General features: G+C 37.9%; 1 protein-coding gene and 1 long non-coding RNA gene across 2 annotated transcripts in view; one reads left to right on the forward strand and one right to left on the reverse strand.

Moving 5' to 3' along the window:
- Ccdc7 (coiled-coil domain containing 7) overlaps window positions 1–26537 on the reverse strand; it is a 137318-nt gene that overhangs the window by 23698 nt on the left and 87083 nt on the right. Inside the window, exon 13 of the mRNA XM_074055399.1 lies at window positions 20370–20435. Coding sequence (XP_073911500.1) covers window positions 20370–20435 — 66 coding nt within the window. The remainder of the gene's footprint in view (window positions 1–20369; window positions 20436–26537) is intronic.
- LOC141417450 (uncharacterized) lies at window positions 20562–26111 on the forward strand. The gene is made up of 3 exons (XR_012442011.1): window positions 20562–23219; window positions 23663–23836; window positions 25511–26111. It is a non-coding gene; the product is annotated as an uncharacterized lncRNA (long non-coding RNA).

Raw genomic sequence — 26537 nt, forward strand, 5'->3', positions numbered from 1 at the left:
AATAATCTGTTTTAAATGATTACTCCAGATAAAATGAAAGTTTTCTTATTTTTTGTTCTATTCTAAAACATTCTTTTTTTCTCCAGCTACAGTTTGTTGTATCACTGATAACTTTTTTTATCTTGTATTTTTCAGAAAAGATAGATTACATAGCATGCAAATAATTATACTTTTGGTTGCATACTTATGAAAATGTTTGCAGCTTCTTTCATTTTTGTTATGTTGTTTAGCTAGAATTTTCTTTTCTTTTCTTGCAGTATTAGGGTTTGAACTCAGGGCTTCACTAGGCATATGCTTTGCACTTGAAATACTCTGCCAGCCCAAGTTTAGATAGAATTTGAAAGGAGCAGTAAGAGTTGACTAATTGTAATGCCTGCAATGCTTTACTCTCAAGTACATTGTTTATCCTTTTGAAATACATTGCTCTATTTGATTAAGAAAGTTCACTTTTTTCTCAATTACCATTTTTGACAAGAATGAATATTCTTTTACTGATATATTGTACAAAGTGGATATATTTTAAAACTCACAAAGTAATATAATATATAGACATATTTCTTGATAAGTTCATAATTTTGCATTAATTCTTAATTTTTCTGGCTTAGGCTGTCAAGATTGTGGAGTACAAACTTTCTCTGTGTGATTTTGTGAATAAGAAGAGTCAGAATTACAAAGAAGAGATTATATTCAGAAGAGAAAAAGAGAGGAAGACCATGAGGCCCATAAAAGAGGGACAGGACAGCTAAAAAGCATGATGAAAGAAAAAGGCGACAGAGTAAATTAAGAAATAGTTTGCAGTTCCAGCCCAGCTACCCTGGGGGAGGTAAATTAAGTAACTTTGGTGACAGACCAGTAGATCTAGCTTTGGGACAAGCCCACACTTACTGTAAGCTTTAAATCCAGTATGGGGATTTGGTGGGACCCTGGCATAGCAGGGTAGCATGGGACAAGACAATTTTTCATTCCTCATATTTTGGAAAGCTATGGTGAGGCACTATCTTGAGAGAGTACCTATGGTTTGAGGCTGAGCTACTCAGAGTACTTGAAAACAAGGTACAAATGCAGCTCAGGGTGTCTTGGAATATGTGGCCACAGTACATGAAAGGGTGACAGTCACAAAAGGTGAGCATGAAGAGAGAAAGAGGGTCTGACCAGGATCAGAACAGTGAACCTGTGGCAAGAATTAAATGTTCAGATTCCAGATGTTTCCAGCTGGCTGCAGGGATCTGCTTCCAAGCAGGTTTTGAAACTGGGCTACTCTGGGGACCTGCAAACAACAATCACAACTCATGAAGTCCTGGGATGCCCAGCCACAATAACATGGAGGGAGATGGCAAAGAGGCAGTTAGGAAGAGTGAGAAAATCTGACATGGACCTGGAGAGGAGTTTAAACAAACAGAAGCTGGGGTAGTGAAGAATGGTTCATGGCCTTACGCTTCCTGGTGAGAGCAAGTCTCAGTACCTGAGGGCCACTGTGGAAGTAGAGCACTGAGCCCACAACAGGCAGAGTGCTCTGGTTTCAGCAACTGGCTGCTGGCTACATGAGTTTGCTTCCAGGTGTGATCTGAGATTGTACTATTTTATTTTGAACAATTCAAAACAATGAACAATTGTTTCTCAGAGAGGCTTGAGACACTAATCCACAGTCTCTGTGAGGGAGACATTCACTGCAGGTGGTTGTGGAGTGGGAGAGGGTCTGATGAGAACCCTCAGAAATGTCTAAGCAGAAGGGCATGGTGGTTGGTGATCCTGCCCTCACTGGCTGAGGATCACAGTGGACAGAAAGAGCCAAGCTCATGGCAGGTGGTGTGCAGTTGCTCCAGGAGTAGCCTATTGGCTGCAGGTGTTTGCTGCTGACCAGGGCTTAAGAATGAACTACTCTGGGGACTTGAAAACCAAGAAATAACTGTAGCTCAAGTAGTTTTTAGACACCCTGCTACAGTGTTGGGGTAGTAGACAGCCACAGGAGAGGGTTGTAGGGAGGCAGAAGTCTGATGTGGATCCCCTGAGAAATTCCAGAAGCAGAGATCAAAGACAGAAAAGGGTGTTATACTTGGTAATCCTGCTCTCCTTTGTTAGAGAGACTTGGGCACATCCCATTGCCTAAGAATCACTGAAGAAACAGCCTCAAGTCCATGGATGGAAGTGTTTGTCATCCAGGAGCTCTGTGAAGGCTCTGAGTGCTTTTTTACAAGGTGAGGCAGAAAGCTCCTATTAAGGACCTGGGATCACATGATATCCCCTATCTTCCTTCATTCCATAGAGAAATGAACTGCTAGATGGGGTCTTAAAGAACTAAGACCAGCAGGCAGAGCACCTAAGTCCCTCAGTTCTCTTTCATTAGTGCAGAACTCAGTGTTTTGTTTGTTTCCCCACCCCCACTATCAGATTTGGGGGACTCTCCTAGGGATGTGTGTGTTCCGTTCCTGGGGACACAAACTGGGAGCTTGGAGCAAGTGGGAATCTGCCTAGCTCAGACTGCAAAGCTTTGTGTGGCATGTAGTGGTTTTTAATTCACAACACAGAAGTAGACAACTAACCAGCCCTGTCTTTTATCCAGATATAACACCAACCTATAAGCAAGGAAACACAAGAAACTCCAGCTAGTTTTCCCGTCTGAATGGTGCTGCAGATCAGGATTGGTGGACTGAGCATGTGGGTAAAAGCTTCGCAAATGACCTATTCCCAGTCCAGTGGTGAGAAACTGTACTGCAGCCTTGCCACTACACAGCCATGCCTGCAAATTGATAACACTTCAACTTAAAGTCTATAGGTGGATAAAACTTTCAACCAATGCTTGGCACCAGTGGCTCATTCCTGTAATCCTAGCTACTTGGAGGCTGAGATCAGGAGGATCATGATTCAAGATCAGCCAGAGCAAATAGTTTGCAAAACCCCATCTCCAAAATAACCAGAGGAAAATGGACTGGAGGTGGGCTCAAGCAATAGAGCACCTGATTTGTAAGCTTGAAGCCCTGAGTTCAAACACCAGTCTCACCAAAAAGGAAAAAAAGTAGAAAATAAGGACAACATATGAAAAAAGGGCAACATGACATCCCAAAAGTCAACAACCTTGCAGTAAAAAACACCAAATGACAGTGAAGAGAAAGTAAACTAAGACAGAGAACTTGAAGGCATGATTGTAAGAATTGTCAGTGAGGACATGTATAAACACCTGAATGAATTCTAAGAGAATAAATAGCTGAATGAAATAAAAAGATAATGCAGGATATGAAAGAGGAATTCAATAAAGATATAGAAATCCTCAAAACAATCAAAATAAAATTCTGTAGCTGAAAAGTTTGATGAATCAAGAATCTCAGTTGAAATAAGAATAAACTTAAAGGATTTAAAAGACTTTTACATTTAAATTATAAAATATTGAGGGAGAAAACTGAAGAAAGCACTAGCAGATGGGAATACTTTCTGTGTGCATAGATATGCAGAATTAATATTGTGAGAATGGTCATCCCACCAAAAACAAGGTACACATTCAATTCAATCCTCATCAAAATCACAGTACCATTTTACAAAAAATAGAAAAATCAATGCTAAAATTCATATGGAAGAATTAAAGTCCCCAAATAGCCAAAGCAATTCTGAGCAAAATGAACAATTCTGGAGGCATCATAATACCAGAGTTCAAATTATACAATGGAGCCAAAGTAATAAAAACTGAATGGTGCTGGCAAAAAGCAGACATGTAGGTCACTGTAATAGAAAAGGAAATCCAGAAATGAACTCACATAGCTACAGCTATCAGATTTTGACGAAGGAGCCAGTAATATACATTGGACAAAAGATAAGCTCCTCAACAAATGGTGTTGGGGAAACTGGACATCCACATGCAGAAGGCTGAAATTTAGATTCCCATTTATCACAACATCTGCATCTGTGAGATTTTGTACAAAATCTATATGAAGATAAATTCTAAATGGATCAGAGATCTTCATGTAATACCTAAAATTTGAAACTAATACAAAAAAGCAGGAAAAATCCTTGATACTATAAGCATAGGCAATTACTTTCTGAATAGGACTCTTATTGCTCAGGAAATATGAGTAAGAATTGACAAGTGGAATTGCATAAAATTAAAAAGCATAGTAAAGGAAAAAATTTATCAGAATCAAGAGAAACCTCACAGAATGGGAAGAAAATCTTTGCAAGTTATTCATCAGATAAAGGATTAATATCAGGATTATATAAAGAACTCAAAATATTACACAGCAAAAGAACAAATAATCTAAATAATAAATGGGCAAGTGAATTGAAAAGACATTTCTCAAAGAAGTACAAAAGGCTGATAAATGCATGAAGAAATGATCAATATCCTTATTCATAAAGGAAATACAAATCAAAATGACATTGAGGATCCATCTCACCCCATTCAGAGAGGTTATCCTCGAGAAAACAAAACCAACAAATGGCACTAAGGATTTGGGGAAAAGGGAACACTTATAAACTGTTGGTGGGAATTTAAATTAGTCTAGTCACTTTGGAACTCAGTCTGGAGGTTCCGCAGGAGCTAAAAATAGAACTACAATTTTTTTGGGGACCAGGCATGGATACTGGACTGGAATATAATGGATTTTGTATAGCCTCTCCATGTAGAAGTTTGCATAGTCTCTTCTACCATAATTTTCCCAGTACTTGGTGTCTTGACCTTGTACTCACATCTCCTTGAAGGATACAACCTGCTGTGTCTGCATACCAGCCCCCTGATGCAAAACTAGATAAAGTACCAGACTGTTAGGAAACTCCCTGATGCCAAACTAATCAATACCTTAGATAAGGTGTCCTGCATGCCTTGATGATTCCAGAACTGATGTGTTGTAATTAAGCTTCATTAGCCTTAGGAAAATTGGCCCCTCAAACCTCATTCCTTTCACCTTGCATCAAGAATTGTTAAAGGTTGATTTTTCCAGAGTCTTTCCCTTGTACTGACCTATAAAATAAACACTCTGGCTCAAGTAGACGCTCATGTTTCTCATCAGGAAAGTGTAGCCCTCCCATCCCCAGTTTTTCTGTTGTATATCTGTATGTCTGTGTGTGTCTTATTTCTCATTCCCTGCTGCTCTTAGTCAGGTTTGCACAGCGTACCCATGCTGGTCGTGGACAAGTGACACCCATTCTTGGGGCCTGACTACAAGAGAACTCATTGGATATGGCAAGGGAATGTTCTCCGAAGGACACATCCACAAGGAAAATAAGGTAAGGGGAGAGCAAAATTCTGAATATAGTTGGGAGTAATAATGAAATAAACTAGATCTAAAGAAAGAGATTCCTATGTATGTATGTTTAAAACTAAAGGTAAATCTAAAGTCTTTGATGTCTAAGAGTGCACTCAAAATTAATGTAGTTGTTTTGTGTTTCATTGTGTGAGTTTTGTGTATGTCTATTGTATGATTAACTTCTTAGGGACAAAAATCTAAGACTTAAATCTTAGGGACTTAAATCTAGGGACTGTAGCTATGACAACAGTCTTATTAAAAACTGAGATTGACTCTAAACACTATTCCTAAAGTTGACTCTTGTCTCAGCTGTTAAAATTAGTCCTAAAGGAACAGAATGGGACACTTCTGAATCTGCTCCTAAAAATTAAAAAAAAATGTATGAATGTACTGTGGCCACTTAGTTCATTTTTACATGTTCTTGAGCTCTTGAATCTATGCACACTTAAATTGATATTTATAGCATGCCTAATTTAAAATCTTTTTTATATATGCACATAGTTAAACATCTTTAGGAGGATTTTTATTATAAAATTATTATAAAGAAATACAATAAGCTTCTGTTCTCTTCCCCCCACCCCCCACATCTTCTGCTGCTACTTTTAAGTAAAACCAGTTTTTTAAAGGCTATGTTAATCAAGTCTAACTAACTACAGGCATTATTTTATGGACACTAACCTTAATCTGTTTCATTTTGTCATAGGTGTAATTTACATTAAATTCTTTTATAATTATATCTATTAACAAAAAGGTGTCTTTAAAAATAAGGCTAATTGAAAAAACAATTTTATATAAATTTAAAATTCTTATAAAAGTTATTTTAAAATACAATTTACTAAGTGAACAAGCAGAAAGGATATAGATAGGTATTGAGCGTATTTTTGCAGAAAAGTTAAAGGAGAAATGGAATGTTTTTAGATGAGAAATGATTTTGTAAAGAAGGGTTTGTCCTAAAGATTGTTTCAAATATGGAGAGGAGGGATAAAGACAAATCATCAGAGGATTCAGAATGTTGTATGAAGGTCTGAGTAAGTTTTAAAAGTGTATAATAAAAAGCTTCAGTGTATGATAAAGTTAAAGTTGACTGTAATCTAAGAGTTGCCTAAAAGATTTTTAGGGTCATGTCAGACTAAACTCTAATCTCTATATCCATAAAATAACAGGGCTATTTTAACATTGTTCTGCTCTGAGTAACATCTACAAAAAATTGTTATAGGGAAAGATTTTATCAAAGAAATCGCTTGTGTTTTCTGTTGATCTTGTCAAACTTTAAGTACTACTAAATCAGAGTTAATTTACATATTTGCTCATTCAAAGGTCTCTTAAATGACCACCTTATAACTCTGTTCTGTGTCTAGACATTATCTAAATATGGTACAAATATTTACAAAGTTTAAAGTGTCAGTTTAGAGGAAAAGATACACGATGGTGACTGGGACACAGCTGCAGACCACCTGAGCTGTGTGGGATTTTGCTGAGATGCTGGAGGCACATTTGGCTGAGGTAAAGCCCAAGGGAGAGCTGAAACATCAGCACTCTGAACACCTAGCTTGTGGAAGGCTTCTCCATGCCACAGTTTACTCAAAGAACAGCTGGCATTGCACGCCAAGCACCACCCCATAGGCCCGCAGAACTGCTGCTCTGCAGGATATGGGATCTCCTATCCTTGGGCCCACTCCTCAGCCCCACCAGAGCCAAACTCCCCCAAACTACCACCTCTTAGACCCACATGATCTCTGCTGGACTGAGCCCCTAAGTCCTGCCAAGCTGGCAATCGACAGGCATTCACAATCTCTGCTCTGCTAGGCTGCACCCCTCAGGCCTGCACAGGCCTGCATGATCTCTGCTCTGCTAGGCCGCACCCCTAAGGCTTGCCAAGTCAGTGATCGAAAGACATTCATAATCTCCATCGGGCTGCACCCCTCAGGTCCACACAGGCCTGCATGATCTCTGCCAGGCTGCATCCCTATGGCCTGCCAAGCCAGTGATCCACAGACATTCACGATCTCCACTGGACCATGCTGCTAGGGGCTGCACAGGCCTACACAATCTCCTCTGGTCCGTGCCCCTAAGGCCTGCCAAGCTGGTGATCCACAGGCATTCACTATCTCCGCTCCCACCGGGCCTGCACCCCTAAGGCCTGCATAAGGCTGCACAGTCTCTGCTCTGCTGGGTCATGCTCCTAAGTCCTGCCAAGCTGGTGATCCATAGGCATTCATGATCTCTACTCCTGCCAGGCTGAGGCCCTCAGGCCTGCACAGGCCCACACCATCTCTGCTCCGCTGGGTGCATCCCTAAGGCCTGACAAGCCAGCGATCCACAGCATTCATGATCTCCACCAGTCTGCGCCCCTCCAGCCTGCAAAGGCCTGCACAATCTCTGCCAGGGTGCACCCCTAAGGACTGCCAAGCCAGAGATTGACAGACATTCAAGATCTCCTCTGGGCTGCTCCCCTCATGCCTGCACAGGCCTGCACAATCTCCACCATGCTGCACCTCTCAGGCCTGCCAAGACAGCCACACAGCATGATCTCCACTGGGACCTTCCCCCTAAAGCCTGCCAAGCAGGTGATCCACAGACATACATGATCTCAACTCTGCCAGACCCACACTCTTCAGGCATGCCAGGCCCATGCTCCAAAGGCCTGCTAGATCACCTCAATGACAGGCCTCTGCCTGTAGGCCTGTGGGAACCCACTCACCTGCCACCCACCACAGGAGGGCTGCAAACCTGCTTAGGAGACCCAGACAGGTTTAGATGCTAAAGGTGTAAGAGCAGAACTACTAAGACTGAAATTCCACTGTTCCTGAACCAGTGATGTTTTTTTCTATTTTTTTCTTTTTATATAATTTTTTATTTACTTTTTAAAAATTTGCCTTCCTTTAAAGGTTTGATGTCTGGTTTTCTCTTTGATCATCTACCATCTCTCCCTGTGGGTTTCCTTGGTACTCTCTTTTTTTTCTTTTTTCTTTTTTTTTTCTTCTACTTCTGTTGCTTTCTCTATATTCTTCTTTTTTTTTGCCTATAGTTTTATTTATTTATTTATTTTTCTTTTTCTTTTATTATTCATATGTGCATACAAGGCTTGGTTCATTTCTTGCCCCTGCCCCCACCCCCTCCCTTACCACCCACTCCGCCCACTCCCTCTCCCCCCCACCCCCTCAATACCCAGCAGAAACTATTTTGCCCTTATTTCTAATTTTGTTGTAGAGATAGTATAAGCAATAACAGGAAGGAACAAGGGTTTTTGCTGGTTGAGATACGGATAGCTATACAGGGCATTGACTCACATTGGTTTCCTGCGTGTGGGTGTTACCTTCTATGTTAATTCTTTTTGATCTAACCTTTTCTCTAGTACCTGTTCCCCTTTTCCTATTGGCCTCAGTTGCTTGACAAATGTATTAAGAAAATGTGGTATCTATACACAATGGAATTTTATGCAGCCATGAAGAACGAAATGTTATCATTAGCTGGTAAATGGATGGAATTGGAGAACATCATTCTGCGTGAGGTTAGCCTGGCCCAAAAGACCAAAAATCGTATGTTCTCCCTCATATGTGGACATTAGATCAAGGGCAAACACAACAATGGGATTAGACTATGAGCACATGATAAAAGCAAGAGCACACAAGGGAGGGGTGAGGATAGGTAAGACACCTAAAAAATTAGCTAGCATTTGTTGCCCTTAACGCAGAGAAACTAAAACAGATACCTTATATTCTTCTTCTTCCTTGATTTTGTTAGTCTCACTACTGTAACTCAGCTAACAATAAATTACACATAGTCCAGGGACAGAAACAGTACCAAGTGGAAATATGGGAAGACAAAAAAGGGATGGAAACCATCTTCCCCTCAAAAATAAATTAGTACAGGATTAAGAGGGAAATGAAGAAAACAGATACCCAGATCCAGACTCCAACAAAACAAATAAAAAGTATGTCAAAGAACCCAAGGAAACCCACAAGAACATTCTGAAAGAAGAAATCCTGCAAGTAATCATTGAGTATTTCATGGAGATGTTACTAGACAGGGTGAACCAAAACATACAAGAGGCACTCAAGAAATTCCAAGAAGACAAAAATAAAGAATATGGGAAAACACAAAAACAAATAAATGAAATCAAAGGAGCCCTAAATAAAAACCAAAATGAAACAGAAAATACCATAAATAGAGAGACAAATGTATTAAGGATGAAAATTGACAACATTAAAGAGGAAGTGACCCATAACATGGAAAACCTATGAAAAGAGAATGAAACAGAAATACAAAACAAAATGGAAGGCCATTCCAGCAGAAGAGAACAAACAGAAGACAGAATCTCAGAACTTGAAGATGAACTCATCATTATTGGAAAAATCAAAGAACAATTAGTCAAACAACTCAGGACCTGTGAAAGGAAAATGCAAGAACTTATTGACTCCATTAAAAGACCAAACCTGAGAATCATGGCCATTGAAGAAGAAGAGGTGCAAGCAAAAGGAATGTGTAATATATTCAACAAAATAATAACAGAAAATTTCCCAAATCTAGAGAAAACTATGCCTATCCAGGTACAGGAAGCCTCCAGAACACCAAACAGACTTGACCAAAATAGTTCTATCCCACAACACATTATTATTAAAACCACAAACACAGAGACTAGAGAAAGAATATTGAAGGCTGTAGGGAGGAAAAACAAAAAACACACAATGGTAAACCTATCAAAATCACAGCAGATTTCTCTATGGAAACCTTCAAAGCAAGAAGAGTATGAAGTGAGGTCTTCCAGTCACTAAATGAAAATAACTTCAACCCTAGGATACTCTACCCAGCAAAACTATCATTCAAAATAGATGGAGCAATAAAAGTCTTCCATGATAAGCAGAAACTAAAACAATACATGACCACAAAGCCGCCACTACAAAAGATTCTCCAAGGAATTCTGCATACAGAAGTGGAAACAAATAAAACCATGAAAGGGCAGGCAATACTAAACCACAGGAGAAGAAAAGGCAAGAAAGTAGAGAGTACAACTGATCCAGCTACTCACAATCAAACCTTTAAACAACAAACACAACTAAATGACAGAGATCACCACATATCTATCAATACTAACACTAAAAATTAATGGACTTAATTTCCCCAGTAAAAGACACCGGTTGGCAAACTGGATTAAAAAGGAAGATCCAACAACTTGCTGCCTATAGGAGACCCATCTCATTGACAGAAACAAGCAGTAGATAAGAGTGAAAATCTAGAAGAAGATCCACCAGCAAATGGCCCCATAAACAGGCAGGGGTATCAATACAGATCTTGAGTAAAGTAGACTTCAAACTTACATTTATCAAACTTGATAAAGAAGGACACTCCATACTAATAAAAGGTGAAATACACCAAAAGGAAATAACAATTATCAACCTATATGCACCCAATGTCAATGCACCCAATTTCATCAAACATACTCTGAAGGACCTAAAAACATATATAAACTCCAGCACAGTGATAGTGGGAGACCTTAATATTGCTCCTTCACTGATAGATAGGTCATCCCAACAAAAAAATCAATAAAGAAATTATAGAACTAAATCACACCATAGACCAAATGGACCTAGCTGACATCTACAGAATATTCCACCCAACTGCTGCACAATACATATTCTTCTCAGCAGCTCATGGAATCTTCTCAAAAGTTGGTCACATCTGAGGGCACAAAGCAAGCCTCAGCAAATATAAGAAAATAGCAATAATACCATGCATTCTGTCTGACCACAATGCATTAAAACTAGAAATCAACAATAAAAACAGCAGTAAAAAACATCCAAACAATTGAAAACTGAACATTTCTCAATGACGAATGGGTCATTGATGAAATATAAGAGGAAATTAAAAGGTTCCTGGAAAGTAATGAAAATGATAACATAACCTACCAGAACCCATGGGAAACAGCAAAGGCAGTCCTAAGAGGAAAGTTTATAGCTATGAGTGCATATATTAAAAGTTCAGAAATGTCTGAAATCAATGATCTAATACTACAGCTCAAACTCCTTGAAAAACAAGAACAAGCAAACCCCAAAATAAGCAGAAAGAGAGAAATAATTAAAATAAGGGCTGAAATCAATGAAATAGAAACAAAAGAAAAACATACCATAAATTAATGAAACAAAAAGATGCTTCTTTGAAAAAATAAACAAGATTGACATACCCCTGGCAAAACTGACTAAAATGATGAAAGAAAAAACTCAAGTCAGTAAAATCAGAAATGCAAAAGGGGAGATAACAACAAACACCATGGAAATCCAGGAAATCATCAGACACTGCTTTGAGGGTCTATACTCTAGTAAATTTGAAAATCTTGAAGAAATGGACAGAATTATAAGAATTTACAACTACCCAAAACTGAACCAAGAAGATATTAATCAGCTGAATAGATCTATAACACAAAATGAAATTGAAGCAGCAATCAAGAGCCTCCTAAAAAAGAAAAGTCCAGGACCTGATGGATTCACTGCTGAATCCATTCATTGCTGAAGTCTATCAGATGTTTAAAGAAGAACTAATACCAACTCTCCTTAAACTGTTCCACAAAATAGAAAGGGAAGGAACACTGCCTAACACATTTTATGAAACCAATATTACTCCCATCCCCAAACCAGACAAAGACACCTCCACAAAGAACAACAGGCCAATTTCCTTAATGAATATCGATGCAAAAATCCTTAATAAAATAATGGCAAACCTAATTCAACAACACATCAGAAAGATCATACACAATGACCAAGGCAGCTTCATCCCAGGGATGCAGGGCTGGTTCAATATATGCAAATCGATTAATGTAATACAGCACATTAATGGAAGTAAAGACAAAAACCACTTGATCATCTCAATAGATGCAGAAAAAGCCTTAAACAAGATCCAACACCACTTCATGATAAAAGCTGCAAGAAAACTAGGAATAGAAGGAATGTACCTCAATATTATAAAGGCTATATGTGACAAACCTACAGCCAACATCATACTTAACAGTGAAAAACTGAAATCGTTCCCCCTAAAATCAGGAATTAGACAAGGGTGCCCACTATCCCCACTCCTTTTCAACATAGTACCGGAATTTCTACACAGAGCAATTAGGCAAGAAGAAGAAATAAAAGGAATACAAATAGGTAAAGAAACTGTCAAAATATCCCTATTTGCAGATGATAGGATCCTATTCCTTAAAGACCCAAAAAACTCTATCCAAAAACTCCTAGACACCATAAACAGGTATACCAAGGTGACAGGATACAAAATCAACTTATAAGTATCACTAGCTTTTCTATACACCAGCAGTGAACAAACTGAGCAGGAATACATGGAAACAATTCCATTTACCATAGCCTCAAAAAAAATCAAATACCTAGGAGTAAACTTAAAAGATGTGAATGACCTCTACAAGGAGAATTACAAATCCCTCAAGAAAGAGATAGAGGAAGACTACAGAAGATGGAAAGATCTCCTATGCTCGTGGATTGGAAGAGTCAACATAGTAAAAATGGCTATACTACTAAAAGCAATCTACAAGTTTAATGCAATTCCCATGAAAATTCCAATTACTTTCATCACAGAGATTGCAAAATCTACCATAAAGTTCATTTGGAAACACAAGAGTCTTTGAATAGCCAAGGAAATATTCAGCAAAAGAGCAATGCTGGCAGCATCACAGTATTGGACTTGAAACTATTACAAAACAAAATCAATGAAAACAGCCTGATACCAGCACAAAAACAGATATGAAGACCATTGGAACAGAATAGAAGATCCAAATATGAATCCACACACCTATACCCACCTTATTTTTGATTAAGGAGCCAAAAATATATGATGGAGAAAAGACAGCCTCTTCAACAAATGCTGCTGGGAAAAGAGGTTATCCATCTGCAAGAAACTAAAACTAGATCCATGTCTATCACCCTGTACTAGTATCAACTCAAAATGGATCCAGGACCTTAATATCAAACCCAAAACTCTTAATTTAGTACAGAAAGAAGTAGGAAACACTCTGGGACTAATAGGTACAGGCAAGGACTTCCTCAATAGAACCCCAGCAGCCCAACAACTAAGAGAAAGGATGGACAAATGGGACTTAATAAAACTAAAAAGCTTCTGCACAACAAAAGAAATGGTCTCTACACTGAAGACATCACCCACAGAGTAGGAGAAAATATTTGCCAGGTAAACATCAGACAAAGGACTGATAACCAGAATGTAAAGGAAACTCATAAAACTAAACTATCCCAAAAGTTATGACCCAATAAAGAAATGGGCAACTGAATTAAATAGAACTTTCTCAAAAGAAGAAATTCAAGTGGCCAAAAAACCCATGAAAAAATGCTCACTATCTCTAGCCATAAGGAAATGCAAATCAAAATCACACTAAGATTCCCCCTCACCCTTGTTAGAATAGCTATCATTAAAACACCACTACCAAGAGGTGTTGGTGAGGATATGGGGAAAAAGGAACCCTTTTGCATTTACACTTCTGGTGGGAATGCAAGCTGGTGCAACCTCTCTGGAAAAAAAATTGGAAGCTTCTTAAAAATCTAAACATATACCTGCCATATCATCTAGCAATCCCACTCTTGGGGATATACCGAAAGCAATGTGACACAGGTTACTGCAAAGGCACCCGCACACCCATTTTTATTGTAGCACTATTCACAATAGCCAAGTTATGGAAACAACCAAGATGCCCCACTACTGATGAATGAATCAAGAAAATGTGGTATTTATACACAATGGAATTTTACTCAGCCATGAATAAAAATGAAATCTTATCATTTGTAAGTAAATGGATGGAAGTGGAGAACATCATTCAGAGTGAGGTTAGCCCGATTTGAATGACCAAAAATTGTATGTTCTCCCTCATATGTGGTCTTTTGATCTAAGGCAAAAACAGCAATGTTGTAGGACTTGGGTTACATGACAAGACGAGAACATATATGGGAGGTATGGGGTTAGATAGAAAACCCAAAACATGGAAACATTTGATGTCCCTACTCCAGAGGAATTAATACAGAAACCTTAAAGTGACAGAGGTAAACATGAGAAGGGGATCAAGAACCAGTGTAAAGATCAGTTAGGGATGAATTAATCTGGGTTGTAACACATTTGTACATGAAAGCAATGCTAGGAATCTCTCTGTATAGCTGTCCTTATCTCAACTAGCAAAAATGCTATGTGTTTCTTATTATTGCTTATTTCTACTCTTCAATGGAACTGGAGAAAAGCAGAGAACATGTTCTGCCTGAAAAGGTGGGGTGAGGGATGTGGCAGGGGGGTAGTGGCAGAAAGGAGAAATGACCCAAACAATGTATGCACATGTGAGTAAATGAATAAAAAATAGTGTCAGTTTATGTAAAATGATGATCTAAAGCTGTCTTTTATCCAAAATTGTTACATTTAACTGACTGGCTAAAGTTGTTGGTTGAAATTTGTTACATCTAAACTTTTGACAAATAAAATTCTTAATGCAACTTTTGACAAGATGTGCTGTTTATAATCTGTAACATTAAAAAAAATACCTTGCCATTTGAGCATTCCTGCTTCTTAAAACCTGGCCTATATTAGTTTTAGTCAAATAAGTGTTACTGTATATGTATAAAATGTAACTATACATAAAAAATAAGGCTATTTGGGATCACAGGCATTGGCTTCCTAACTTTAAGAGATCTAAAGTTAACAATGCTAGACTTTTACAAGCTTGTGTCCATGTTTTCCTAATCATAACATGGAGCATTAGTGCTGCTGTTTTAATACTATCAGTCATAATTTTTTTCCTAAAAGTACAGCCTCCAATGGAAACAAGTAAATGTTCTGACAATTCCCAAACTACTTTTCAGTATTTTAACCATACCCATTCTAAGTCTTTTCATTCTCAGTCCTTCTTCAGAGCATCTTCAATTACCCAGTACCTGTTTTTCAATAGAGTTGGCCTTCTAAATATTTATTTTTGTTGGCTTCTTTCAAAACCTTTAACTGTTGTCTGTTGACATTCTGCAACATTTTTAAGTTGTCAGGGAATCATCTATAGTTCAGACAGAATTAAAAATGGATGCCAGGTAAGCCCACTTCTAAACTTCTTTTGTTGCTTATAATTTGGCCAAATGAGTCTTATTGTAGCTCCAGATGAGGTATGAAAGCAATCTCCCTTTTCATACTTGGGACAGCTTATTGAGGGACTGACTATCCTCCTCCAAGACATAGAAATCCATAAAGATAATTTAAAAACTTTAAATGATTTTCAAAAATTATTAGGTGATATAAGTTGGCTATGACCTGCCTTAAAACTTACCACCTGTGAACTGTCTCTTCTCTTTAAAATTTTACAGGGAAACACTCAACCATCTTCTGCTAGATATCTTACACCAGAGGGTCATATGGCCTTGGCTAATGTTGAACAAGCTATTCAAAACTCTGAGAGAACTCGTGTTGATTATTTTCAACCAATATAGCTTCTTATTTTACCTACTACAAGTCTACCCACAGGAGTTCTTTGGCAGACTCAGGGAGTACTAGAGTGGTTACATTTACCTCACTCCCCTGCTAAAGTCATCACTCCTTAACATAATATGGTAGCAAAATTAATAGCATGGGACGTTTTCCCACTGTATGACTATTAGGACTAGAACCATCCCTTATTATTGTCCCATTTACAAAGGAAAACAAGCTTGCTTATGGTATACTGATACCATGTGGCAAAATGCATTGGCAAATTTTACAGGACAGCTTGGAGAACATTTGCCTTCCTCTAAAATTCTTAATTTTGCTTCTCAACATGCTTTTATATTTCCTCACAATATCCGAGAGGATACCATATCTCAGGCTCTTGTGATTTTTACTGATGCTTCAGGTTCTGGAAATGCTGATCACTTTTCCTCTCAAGGACAAAAGATTATACAAACAGGTTTTTCTGCTGCTCAGTGTGCTGAGCTTCAGGCAGTTATATTGACTTGTCAGGAGTTTGCTCATGTTCCTTTTAATTTGTATACAGATAGTGCATATGTTTATATTGTACTTAAGACTATTGAAACTGCCTACTAATAATGTTAAGGATGAACAGTTTTTTTCATATCTTCCATGAGTTAAGGGCTTTATTACAACAACACCAACATTCTTATTTTGTGGGCCAACTCTGATCCCACTCTGGCCTTCCTGGGCTGTTGGCAGAAGGCAATTACCATGCAGATGCCTTGGTTGATCCATTAATTTTATAGGTGGTTTATCTCAACCAGCAAAAACCCTTGTTCCTTCCTATTATTGCTTATACTCTCTCTACAATAAAATTAGAAATTAAGGGCAAAATAGTTTCTCCTGGGTATTGAGGGGGTGGAGGGGAGAGGGAGGGGGTGGAGTGGGTGGTAAGGGAGGGGGTGGGGGCAGGGGGGAGAAATGACCCAAGCCTTGTATGTACATATGAATAATAAAATTAAAAAAATTTTATAGGTAGATAGCTCATCACCAGTAAACCAGGTCATACAAAGTCATTCTAAGTTCCACCAAAACTCCAGAGCTCTTCAAAAACATTTTCTTATCACCTGAGAACAAGCTCGTCAGATTGTTAAGTTATGTTCAAAATGTACTCCTCATTTGCCTGTGCCCAGTGAGGGAGCTAACCCTCATGGGCTTTGTCCTCTATCATTATGGCAGATGGATGTTACTCACTTTCCATCTTTTGGGTGACAGCGTTATGTCCATCTTGTCATTGATACTTATTCTGGTTTTGTTGTTTTTGCCTCTCCAAGATCAGGGAAAGCAACATGCCATGTCATAGATCACTATTTAGCCACTTTTGCTGTGATGGGCAAGCTGCTCCATATTAAAACTGATAATGGTCCAGGCTATACATCTACTGCCTTCAAGGCTTTTTGTTCCTCCTACAAAGTTCTTCATACCACAGTCATGCCCTACAATCCACAAGGCCAAGCTATAGTGGAACGAGCTCACCAAACTTTAAAAGTTCAATTACAAAGACAAGAAGGGGGAGTCAGCTCCCCGGCCACTCAAATTAACAAAGTTGTTTTTACTTTAAATTTTAAAAGTTGCTCTGAATCTGGCTTTATTCCAGCTGAAAAACATTGGGAACATTGCAATAAACAACATTTACCACAGGTATTGTGGAAGGATGTAATGACTGGGGCCTGGCAAGACACTAGCCCAGTCTTGTTATGGGGCCGAGGCCATGCTTGTGTTTTTCCTGAAGGTGTGGAAAGCCCAATTTTGGTACCCTCATAGTTTGTGAAGATGCATGGAACCCATCAGCCATCAGATGCAGAAGCTACACCTGATGGAGGAAGAGAGGAGTCCAAGCCCGCCGAAAACCAAACCAACAGCAATCCTGTCACTGAAAGCAATAAGGAACCACTCTTACCAGTCCTACAAGAGGCAACATCATCACCCTCCTTGACAAATGCATTAAAACAACCTGGGGATCTACTTCCCCAACTTGGGGTCAAATAAAATGCTTGGTGGATATGGACAAGAATGCCATTAAGAGGTGGGGACAGGAAGAAATGCCTGCTGTTCTTCTGCTCGCTATGATTACAATCATTAGTCAATGGGTAAATGCTGCAGAAGCCCAAACTTAGTACATTGGGCTTTTGTGCCTCATCCACCTCTGCTTCATGCAGTTACCTGGAAAAGTCCATCTATATCAGTTTTTACTAATGACTCTGAGCTGAGAGGTGGTCACTCCAATGGACACCTGGCTCCTACTTTCACTAATTACAATTTTACAGGACAAGTTCTTGCTTTACCTACATGTTTGGGAAATTTGCCTTATTGTCTCCCTCTCACGCCTGTTTGGAAAAGTGCTCTGTTATGGAATGGTACTCAGTTTCTTGATAAAAGACTAGAATTCTTTGGCTTTAATGCCACTGAGCCATATAATGCTACACATTGGCTTTATATTCCCCGCTGTCAGGACAAATGCAATCCCTGGTGCCCCCATAAGGGAGCCTCATGGGAACAATGTAAATTTGCTTCTCCAATAGCTATTAATGTTACAGGATACAAGCTTGTGTATTGGTCTCATAATGGCACTTCTGAAACTAATATTATGGGATAGTGGACCATCCCTCCGGTGGGAACAGACGGAGGAACGATTCAATCAGATATATGGAAGCTCATAGCTGCTACTGCTCATATCAATCTAACTAGCCATCTGGGCAGCTCTTTTATTAAAGGCTTGCAAGCTTGTGTTCAATGTCCTTTTGCTTTATTGGCTGGATCAATTAACATTTCTAAAAATACAACTATTTTAGATATCTCTTGTTCTAATTGTAATTTAACCTCATGTCTGGGAAATTACATAAATGGCAGCCTAATTATAGTGAAACAAAGCCCCTATATCTTGGTACCTACAAACTTCACAGGACCATGGTATCATGATAGAGGACAACAGGTTGTCAAAGAAATAAAATCATCATTAGTAAGAGAAAAAAGATGTGTAGGGCTCTTGATAGCAGGCATTGTGGCAGCCATCACTGCTATTGCCACCATGGCTACTGCTGTAGTAGCTCTCTCCCAAAGCATTCAAAATGCTCATTATATTAATACCTAAACACAAAATGTCAGTTACGCCTTTCAACAAGTTGCTATAGATGAAAAAATTGATATCTGCTTAAATTCTCTAGAAGCTGCTTTGCTGGCTATGGGAGATGAAGTTCAAACACTGAAATTTCATCAAGATTTACTGTGCCATGCAGGCTTCCAACATATTTCTGTTACTGCAGCACCCTACAATGCCACGGACTTCCCATGGAAACTCGTTAGAGCACATGTCATGGGAGCCTGGGAAAATAACAATTCCCTTAACCTACAAGCTTTAAGACAGCAAATTTTAGCCATGCAGCAAGCACATGATCAGGTGGTGACTCCTGCAGATATAGCAAAAACTGTATTAGATGAATTACAAGGATTTAACCCTTTTAATACTCTGAAATATTCCTTTTGGTATTTCATTGGCATTGTATTATTAATGATTTGCTGTTTTTGCTTACTTTCAGTCAGAACTCAAAAGATCAAAGGGTAATTCCTTGGATTAAACATAGAAATGCATCAGGAGAGTTTAAGAAACATCTCAGGGGAGATGTTGGGGACCAGGCATGAACCCTGGACTGAGATATAATAGAGTTTGCACAGCCTCTCCATGTAGAAGTTTGGACAGCCTCTTCTACCATAATTTTCCCAGTACCTGGTGTCTTGACCTTTGTTTTCACATCTCCTTGAAGAATACAACCTGCTTTGTACACATACCAGCTCCCTGATGCAAAACTAGATAAAGTACCAGAGCTGTCAGGAGACTCCCTGATGCCAGATTCATCAATACCTTAGATAAGGTGTCCTGTGTGCCTTGATGATTCCAGAACTGATGTGTTGTAATTAAGCTTCTGTAGCCTTAGGAAAATTAGCCCATCATACCTCATTCCTTTCACCTTGCATCAAGAATTGTTAAAGGTTGATTTTTCCAGAGTCTTTCCCTTGTACTGACCTATAAAATAAACACTCTGGCTCAAGTAGGCACTCATGTTTCCAATCAGGAACGTGCAGCCCTCCCATCCCCAGTTTTTCTGTTGTGTGTCTGTGTGTGTCTTATTTCTCATTCGCTGCCACTCTTAGTCAGGTTCACGCAGCATACTCACACAGGTTGCAGGCGACCACTGATCCTGTATACTGTTGGACATATTATCTGAAGGAATGTAAGTCAGAATACAATAGAGATACATGTAAACCCATGTTTATAGCAGCACCATTTACAACAGCCAAGCTATGGAATTAGCCTTGGTGACCAAAAAAAAGATTAAATGTAAAAGCGGGGCTTTTTGGTGGGAAACAGGTAGAATAGGGAAGGGGAAAAAGAGCTGGTGATGGGGGGTGAATTTGATCAAAGTTACATTATATATACATATGAAAATTTCATTATGAAACCCACTAAAACTATTAAAAAGGAGAAAAGAAGAGGGAAAGAAGTTAAGAAGAATAATGTAGAAGGACTGATTTTGATCAAAGTACATTATATGCATGCTTATAAATATCACAATGGAACTTTTGTTTAACCTATGCTAAATATTTAAAAAAGTTTCTTATAGATATTTTCTTCAGTTATGACAATTTTAAAGGCTTTACCAGTAAAGCCTGGTTCAGTTGTTCCCGAAGGTTTTTGTTCTCCATTTTCAGTTCAAGAGCTTCTTTCTAGAAAGTAATAGAAAATTATAACTAATTTTCTATTAAAAATAATAATTAATATATAATTAATATAATTAATTTTTCTATGTTAAAATTAAAATTATAATTAATTTGGTATTCTTAAAATTTATTTTTTATAATTATTACTTTTCTAAAACTATAGGTAGCTCATGATGATAACTTGAACATACTCATCTAACTAAACACATTTTCAGGATAATGGTGTGCATTACCTGATTTTCTCATGGAAAATCACCATGGATCTAGTAAATTAAAATGACAGTAAGCTTAAACATTTTCAAATAATACTCAAAGAAGAATCCTTACACTTGGAAGGTGTCAGGAACTCTCCTGCAGATTAAAGAAAGTTTGAGAACCAAATATAAAGTTCCCCAGTTTTGCTTGTGATATGGTCAGAGCAGGTTCTCACTGTACAAATCATGTCACAAAACAACTATAAATTCTTGACAAAATACAGAGTAGGTGACACTTGGGAGAAAACAGTGTCCTAGGTCATAGTTTTATTTAATTACTTTTAATTTGAAATCAAGCCTTATTTGAGCCATGCAGGACACCTAGTAGATGATAGAAAACCTGGGATTTTATAATTTACAAACAAGAAGATGAAGTTCAGGACAACCATAGTCACTGTAAAAGTTAAGGGTTGTCACACCAAGAAGAAAACCAAATTCTTTGTATAAACTTTACCCAGACCTCTTTCAGACCTCTAGCCCACATGTGCACAGGAGGATGCTAAGCAGTTTAGCAAACATTAAAATAATTAAAATTTTAGCTGCTATATAATTATATACATTGCAGTTTACATCTAATCATGTTAATTACATATCAAAGAAAAACAAGTTACTAATCATCAAAAAAACATAGCAGAATCCAAAATTTTAACAACATGATAATCCAGGATACAATTTAAAATTGCTTGACATTTGAAGAAACAGAATAATAGTACTTACTCTTAAGATAAAAGACGATCAACAAAGAGTGATTCCAATATAATCCAGATTGTAGAAATAGCAAGCAAGGCTGTTAAAACAACTATTAAACAATGCTCAATGTAAAGGAAAATATGTTCATAATGAATGAAATGATGGAAATCTCAGAAGAGAAATGCAAACTATAATAAATAGTCAAAAGGCAATTCTAGGACCAAAAGTTATATCTAGATTTAAAAATGGAATGTAATGGCATTGTAGAAGATTGAGTATTACAGTTAAAAAAGTCAATTCTTTTAAGGATGTATCAATATAAAACATTTAATCTAAATACAAAGAACAAAGATTTTTATAAATCATCAGACACTGAGAAACATATGGGATAACATCAAAACATCTAACATGTAATTACATTCCCACAAAGAATGAGAAAATGAAAGTATAATAGATAGAAATTTCTCAAAGTTGGTAATATATACATACTTGAGATGCTTAGCACACCCCAAGTTATGTGTAAAAACACTGTGCTTACAACCAACAAAGTTGAACTGTTGAAAACCTAGCAAAAAGAGAACAAAGAAAATAACATGTAAATGAAGGCTATTGGTAGTCTGAAAACTGTTTTTTATTATGAAAAAATTAATGTCAAACAAAAATACAAAGACATCTATAAAGTATAGAGAAAATGTGCCTCCAATTTCTTTTCTAAAAGAGGGTTTTAAAAGGAACAAAATAGCGCTTTAAGTCTACATTTTTATTCTTAATGAAATCTGAGAATATACTGCATATAAAAAACAGAACAATGGAGATAAAAATACACCTCCTAAGGACTTGTTAAGAGACCTCATTAGGACCCTCACATTTACAGATGGGCTCAGAAATGTAACAGATTTTATGATGGGACTAAATAACTTCAGACAAGAAGACTAACTCCACAGAAGAAACTAAGCAATCAATAGGAAGCTCCTACTAAAGTAGGATTAAAGGGACAGTCAGAAATTAATTAGAAATGAAACAAAACTCTGAACAAATTCTCTGCTGGATGCAATTTGAACATGACAGTCTTCAGATGTTTTAATTAAAAAGAAAGTCTTCAGATTTTTTAATTAAAAAGAAAGATAACCTAATTTTTTAATTTAAAAATTCAAGAAGTGTAAAGAAAAAAACTACTTCTGAGAATACACTTAAAAGTTTCACAAAGTTGATGGAAGAACTATCTCAGACTCAGGTCAGGTCCTCACACATCCTAGGGACATAAAAGGATATACTAAGGGGAGCACGGCAAAACACACTTTTGAGGAAAACAGATTCAACAAAAGAAGCACACAGAACATATATAAGTTTTGATTGTATGGAACATTTAAATATTAGACCCCAGGTCTAGTATGATATTCAAATATGAATTCCAGAGTAGAGAAAAGAAGATCAAATAACAAATAAAGCAATAAGAAAACAAAACTTCCTTGAGATAAGTAAAACTGTAAGATCCACTAAAAGTTCTAAATTTCAATGAGAAGGCAAGAAGACTTGGTCTCAGAAAACATCAAACCACTAGACCTGTCTGAAACCATTTATTTGAATTTTATTTGAATAAAGTTCTGTGTGGTTTAAGTCATTGAATTACATGGATTCTTTCTAATACAAACATAGAACATTAAATACAGCAGTGAAGCAAATTAACATTTAATTCAATTTGAAAGACAGAGAGCATATGTAGCCAACAACGTTGGTAGACTACAAATTGCCATCTATTCTTTGCAGCAGCTCCTATCTGTTGGCATCTATTTCTTCAGTCCTTGAAACAGCTCATTTGAGACTTGTTGGCCCAATATGATTCAAGGTAAGTGGCACTGTGTGAGATCAGAGTGTAGACTTCAATAGACTTTTCAGCTATGTTTTGTTCTTTTGCTACTGGGAACCTTTCTACATACCACTCATGGTTGGCTTCCTGGAGGATAAGCCTGAAAAGAGTCTTGAAACATGATTTAAAATATCTTAGATATTCAACCTAAGCTGAGCTTGCACAGAGGAAAAAACCTATCCAGCTACTAAAAGAAATTACCTGCCATTTTAAATTTTGGAGTATTTGTGATTTGGGAAAAGCTAACTGATGTATCCAGCAATATAAAACGTACATTATTTTATAATACTATTATTTATTTTCAAAATTTAAATATTGTTTTATATATTTACATATATGGATTCCAATAATTCTTTCCACCCTATGTGTATGCTATCCCTCCCTTCAAATATGAATTGACCTACCTGATTATTTCCTTACAGAATATGATGAAAAATTTCCAAAAACTTCTGATCCCAGTGTGGAAGAAACATTGTTGGCTTTCTTATGTTCACATTCATTCCAGACAACATGAAAGGATAGACTAATAAATGGTGGAGCAGCAGACACATGAGAGAAACTCTCTTGGATGTCTCCAGCTTCAGAAGAGCTTTCAGGTAAATGTAGCCACTGAAAGTCAATATAGCATAAAATAGCAATACTGTCTAGTTGGTCTCAGAAAAACCATGAATTGGTAGAAGTAAACTGTTAGTTTTAAGTCACTAAATTTGAGGGAAGTTTGATATAAAGAAGTAGAAATACCTGGAAGTAGGGTGATAACAACAACCAAAACCTAAAACATGTGGCACTGGCTTTGGGCCTAACAAGTCAGCAGAAACTGGAAGGGTGGTAAAGAGACTAACAGTGGAGACCAGAAGAGTAGTAAGGCGGCTATGGTCAAAGATTGGAGGAGTAGAGGGAAGGAGAGAAAATTGATACCGGAGGCTAGAAATGGGGAAAGGAATATGTTATATGGGTCAGGCCCATTCTATCTTCCCAGGGAACAGAGGTCCCCACGCTCAGTTTAAGTATAGGTGATTCTAAGCACTTGGGCCACTGACTGGGTGACCTTACACCAAGTGTAAGGTAGGCCTATTGTCACTCTGTAGCATTCATAGAAACCCAAATCTAGGTATAATTTCTTTGAGTAGGCATTTGGCTACCTTGATAGCCTTTTTAGTGGGGGTCAGGAAAGCTTTGCTCCATCCTATAAAGATATGAATAAAGTCCAAAAGATCTGATAAGGAGGGACTGGGTGAAGTCCAGTTGCCAGCATTCCTCTGGAAAAGTTCCTCTCAAACAATGTATGCACATGTGAATAAATGAATAATAAAAAAAAAAGAAAAAGAAGTTCCTCTCATTGGACAGGATGTAGTGAACAGAGAGGTTTACAGGACTGACCCTAGCATTGGTTTGATGTAGTGCACAAATGTGGGTGTCTTGTTTAATATTTGTTTCCCAGAAAAGTTCTTTGGTCAAGTAAGGGAGTGCCTCTCATCTTAGATGATAGGAATCATGCATCCTTTTAATAACTCTATTAAAGAATTGATTAGGCTTGCCAGACATGTCCAGAGTCACCTAGGCTCCATCCCTGTGCAGATGGTTGTAGAGGGTGCCACAGAAGGCCTTGGCAACTTCACACAGATAATGCATTAATCACCTTTAAAGCTGGTTCACAGCTCCCTTTGGACCTAAGGCAATCCATTTTCTGAGGTTGTCATCCATGAGGATCTTTTTAGCTCTAATATGGTAGCTGCAAATTATAGCAGGTACCTTTGCCTGAGGTCTTCTGAGGAGGTCTAGCCTGGTGACTTTCAAAGTACCTTGCAAGGCTGCCAAAAATTGTATATGCTCTTGAGCCTTTTATTTTTTCCTCTTTCTGCTTTCTCTCCTCAACCTAGACCCAGTAGTTAAAAATAATGAGGGCAGTTTCAACAACTGGTTAGGAGGAATCTGCGGACCCAAAACCAGATCATCTTAAAGCTTTTAGCTTATATCAAGAGTTTCCTGAGTAATGAAGTGTATTTCTGAAATTATATGGCATTCCTGGTACTCAGATTCTATATTAGTATATATCCTAAGGGCTTTTATAAGTCTATCCTTTAAGAGGGCCAGATATTCTTTTGTCTCCTCAGTTAATCCTTTCAACTTGTTGAAACTAACCTGTTTATTTTCATATCTGTTCATGCTTTCATGGAGGCATTAAATGTGGGTGGTTCTCTTGGGGATATACCCAAAGGAATGTGACACAGGTTACTCAAAAGGCACTTGCACACCCATATTTATTGCAGCACTATTCACAATAACCAAGTTATGGAAACAGCCAAGATGCCTCACTATTGATGAATGAATCAAGAAAATGTCGTATTTATACACAATGGAATGCTACTTAGCCATGAAGAAGAATGAAATCTTATCATTTACAGGTAAATGGATGGAACTGGAGAACACCATCCTGAGCGGGGTTAGCCAGGTCCAGAAGACCAAAAATCGTATGTTTTCCCTCAAATGTGGACTTTAGATCAAGGGCAAGCACAACAAGGGGATTGGACTTTGATCACATGATGAGGAGAGGGCACACAAAGGAGGTATGAGGATAAGCAAGAAACCCCCAAAAAACAAGATAGTATTTGATGTCCTCAATGCAAAGGAATTAATGCAGAAACTTTAAAGTGACAGAGGCCAATAGGAGAAGGGGACCAGGAACTAGAGAAAGGTTAGTTCGAGAAGAATTAATTTAGAATGTAACACATATGTACATGAAATCAATGTGAGTCAACTCCCTGTATAGCTATTCTTATCTCAACCAGCAAAAACCCTTGTTCCTTCTTATTATTGCTTATACTATCTCTTCAACAAAATTAGAGATAAGGGCAAAATAGTTTCTGCCTGGTAGCGAGGGGTTGAGAGGAGAGGGAGGGGGTAGGGGGAAAGAGAGGGGGCAGGGGGAAGGGGGGAGAAATGACCCAAACATTGTATGCACATATGAATAAAAGAAATAAAAAATAAATAAATAAATGTGGGTGGTTCCTCCTTGATAACACTGATCATTCTGGAAAGGGTCAGCATTGGATGCTGTGTTTGTGATGCCTTTAGGCATCAGTTACAGCATGCTATTCATTGACAAAAGGTTGGGTAGCATACACAATGTTGTGCATATCATTAAGAAAGCAACAACAGTAGAAAAGCAAGGATATGTTCTTCTAGATTCAGTCAAACTATTCAACTGTTCAACTATGTCTTTGCATTCTTGTGTAAATTAACCTAGGTCCTCTGAAAATGTGCCAAGTCTCTCCATGTGTTGACTAAGGTCTCCCA

This window comes from Castor canadensis, chromosome 15, assembly GCF_047511655.1.
Source record: "Castor canadensis chromosome 15, mCasCan1.hap1v2, whole genome shotgun sequence".
Taxonomy (NCBI): domain Eukaryota; kingdom Metazoa; phylum Chordata; class Mammalia; order Rodentia; family Castoridae; genus Castor; species Castor canadensis.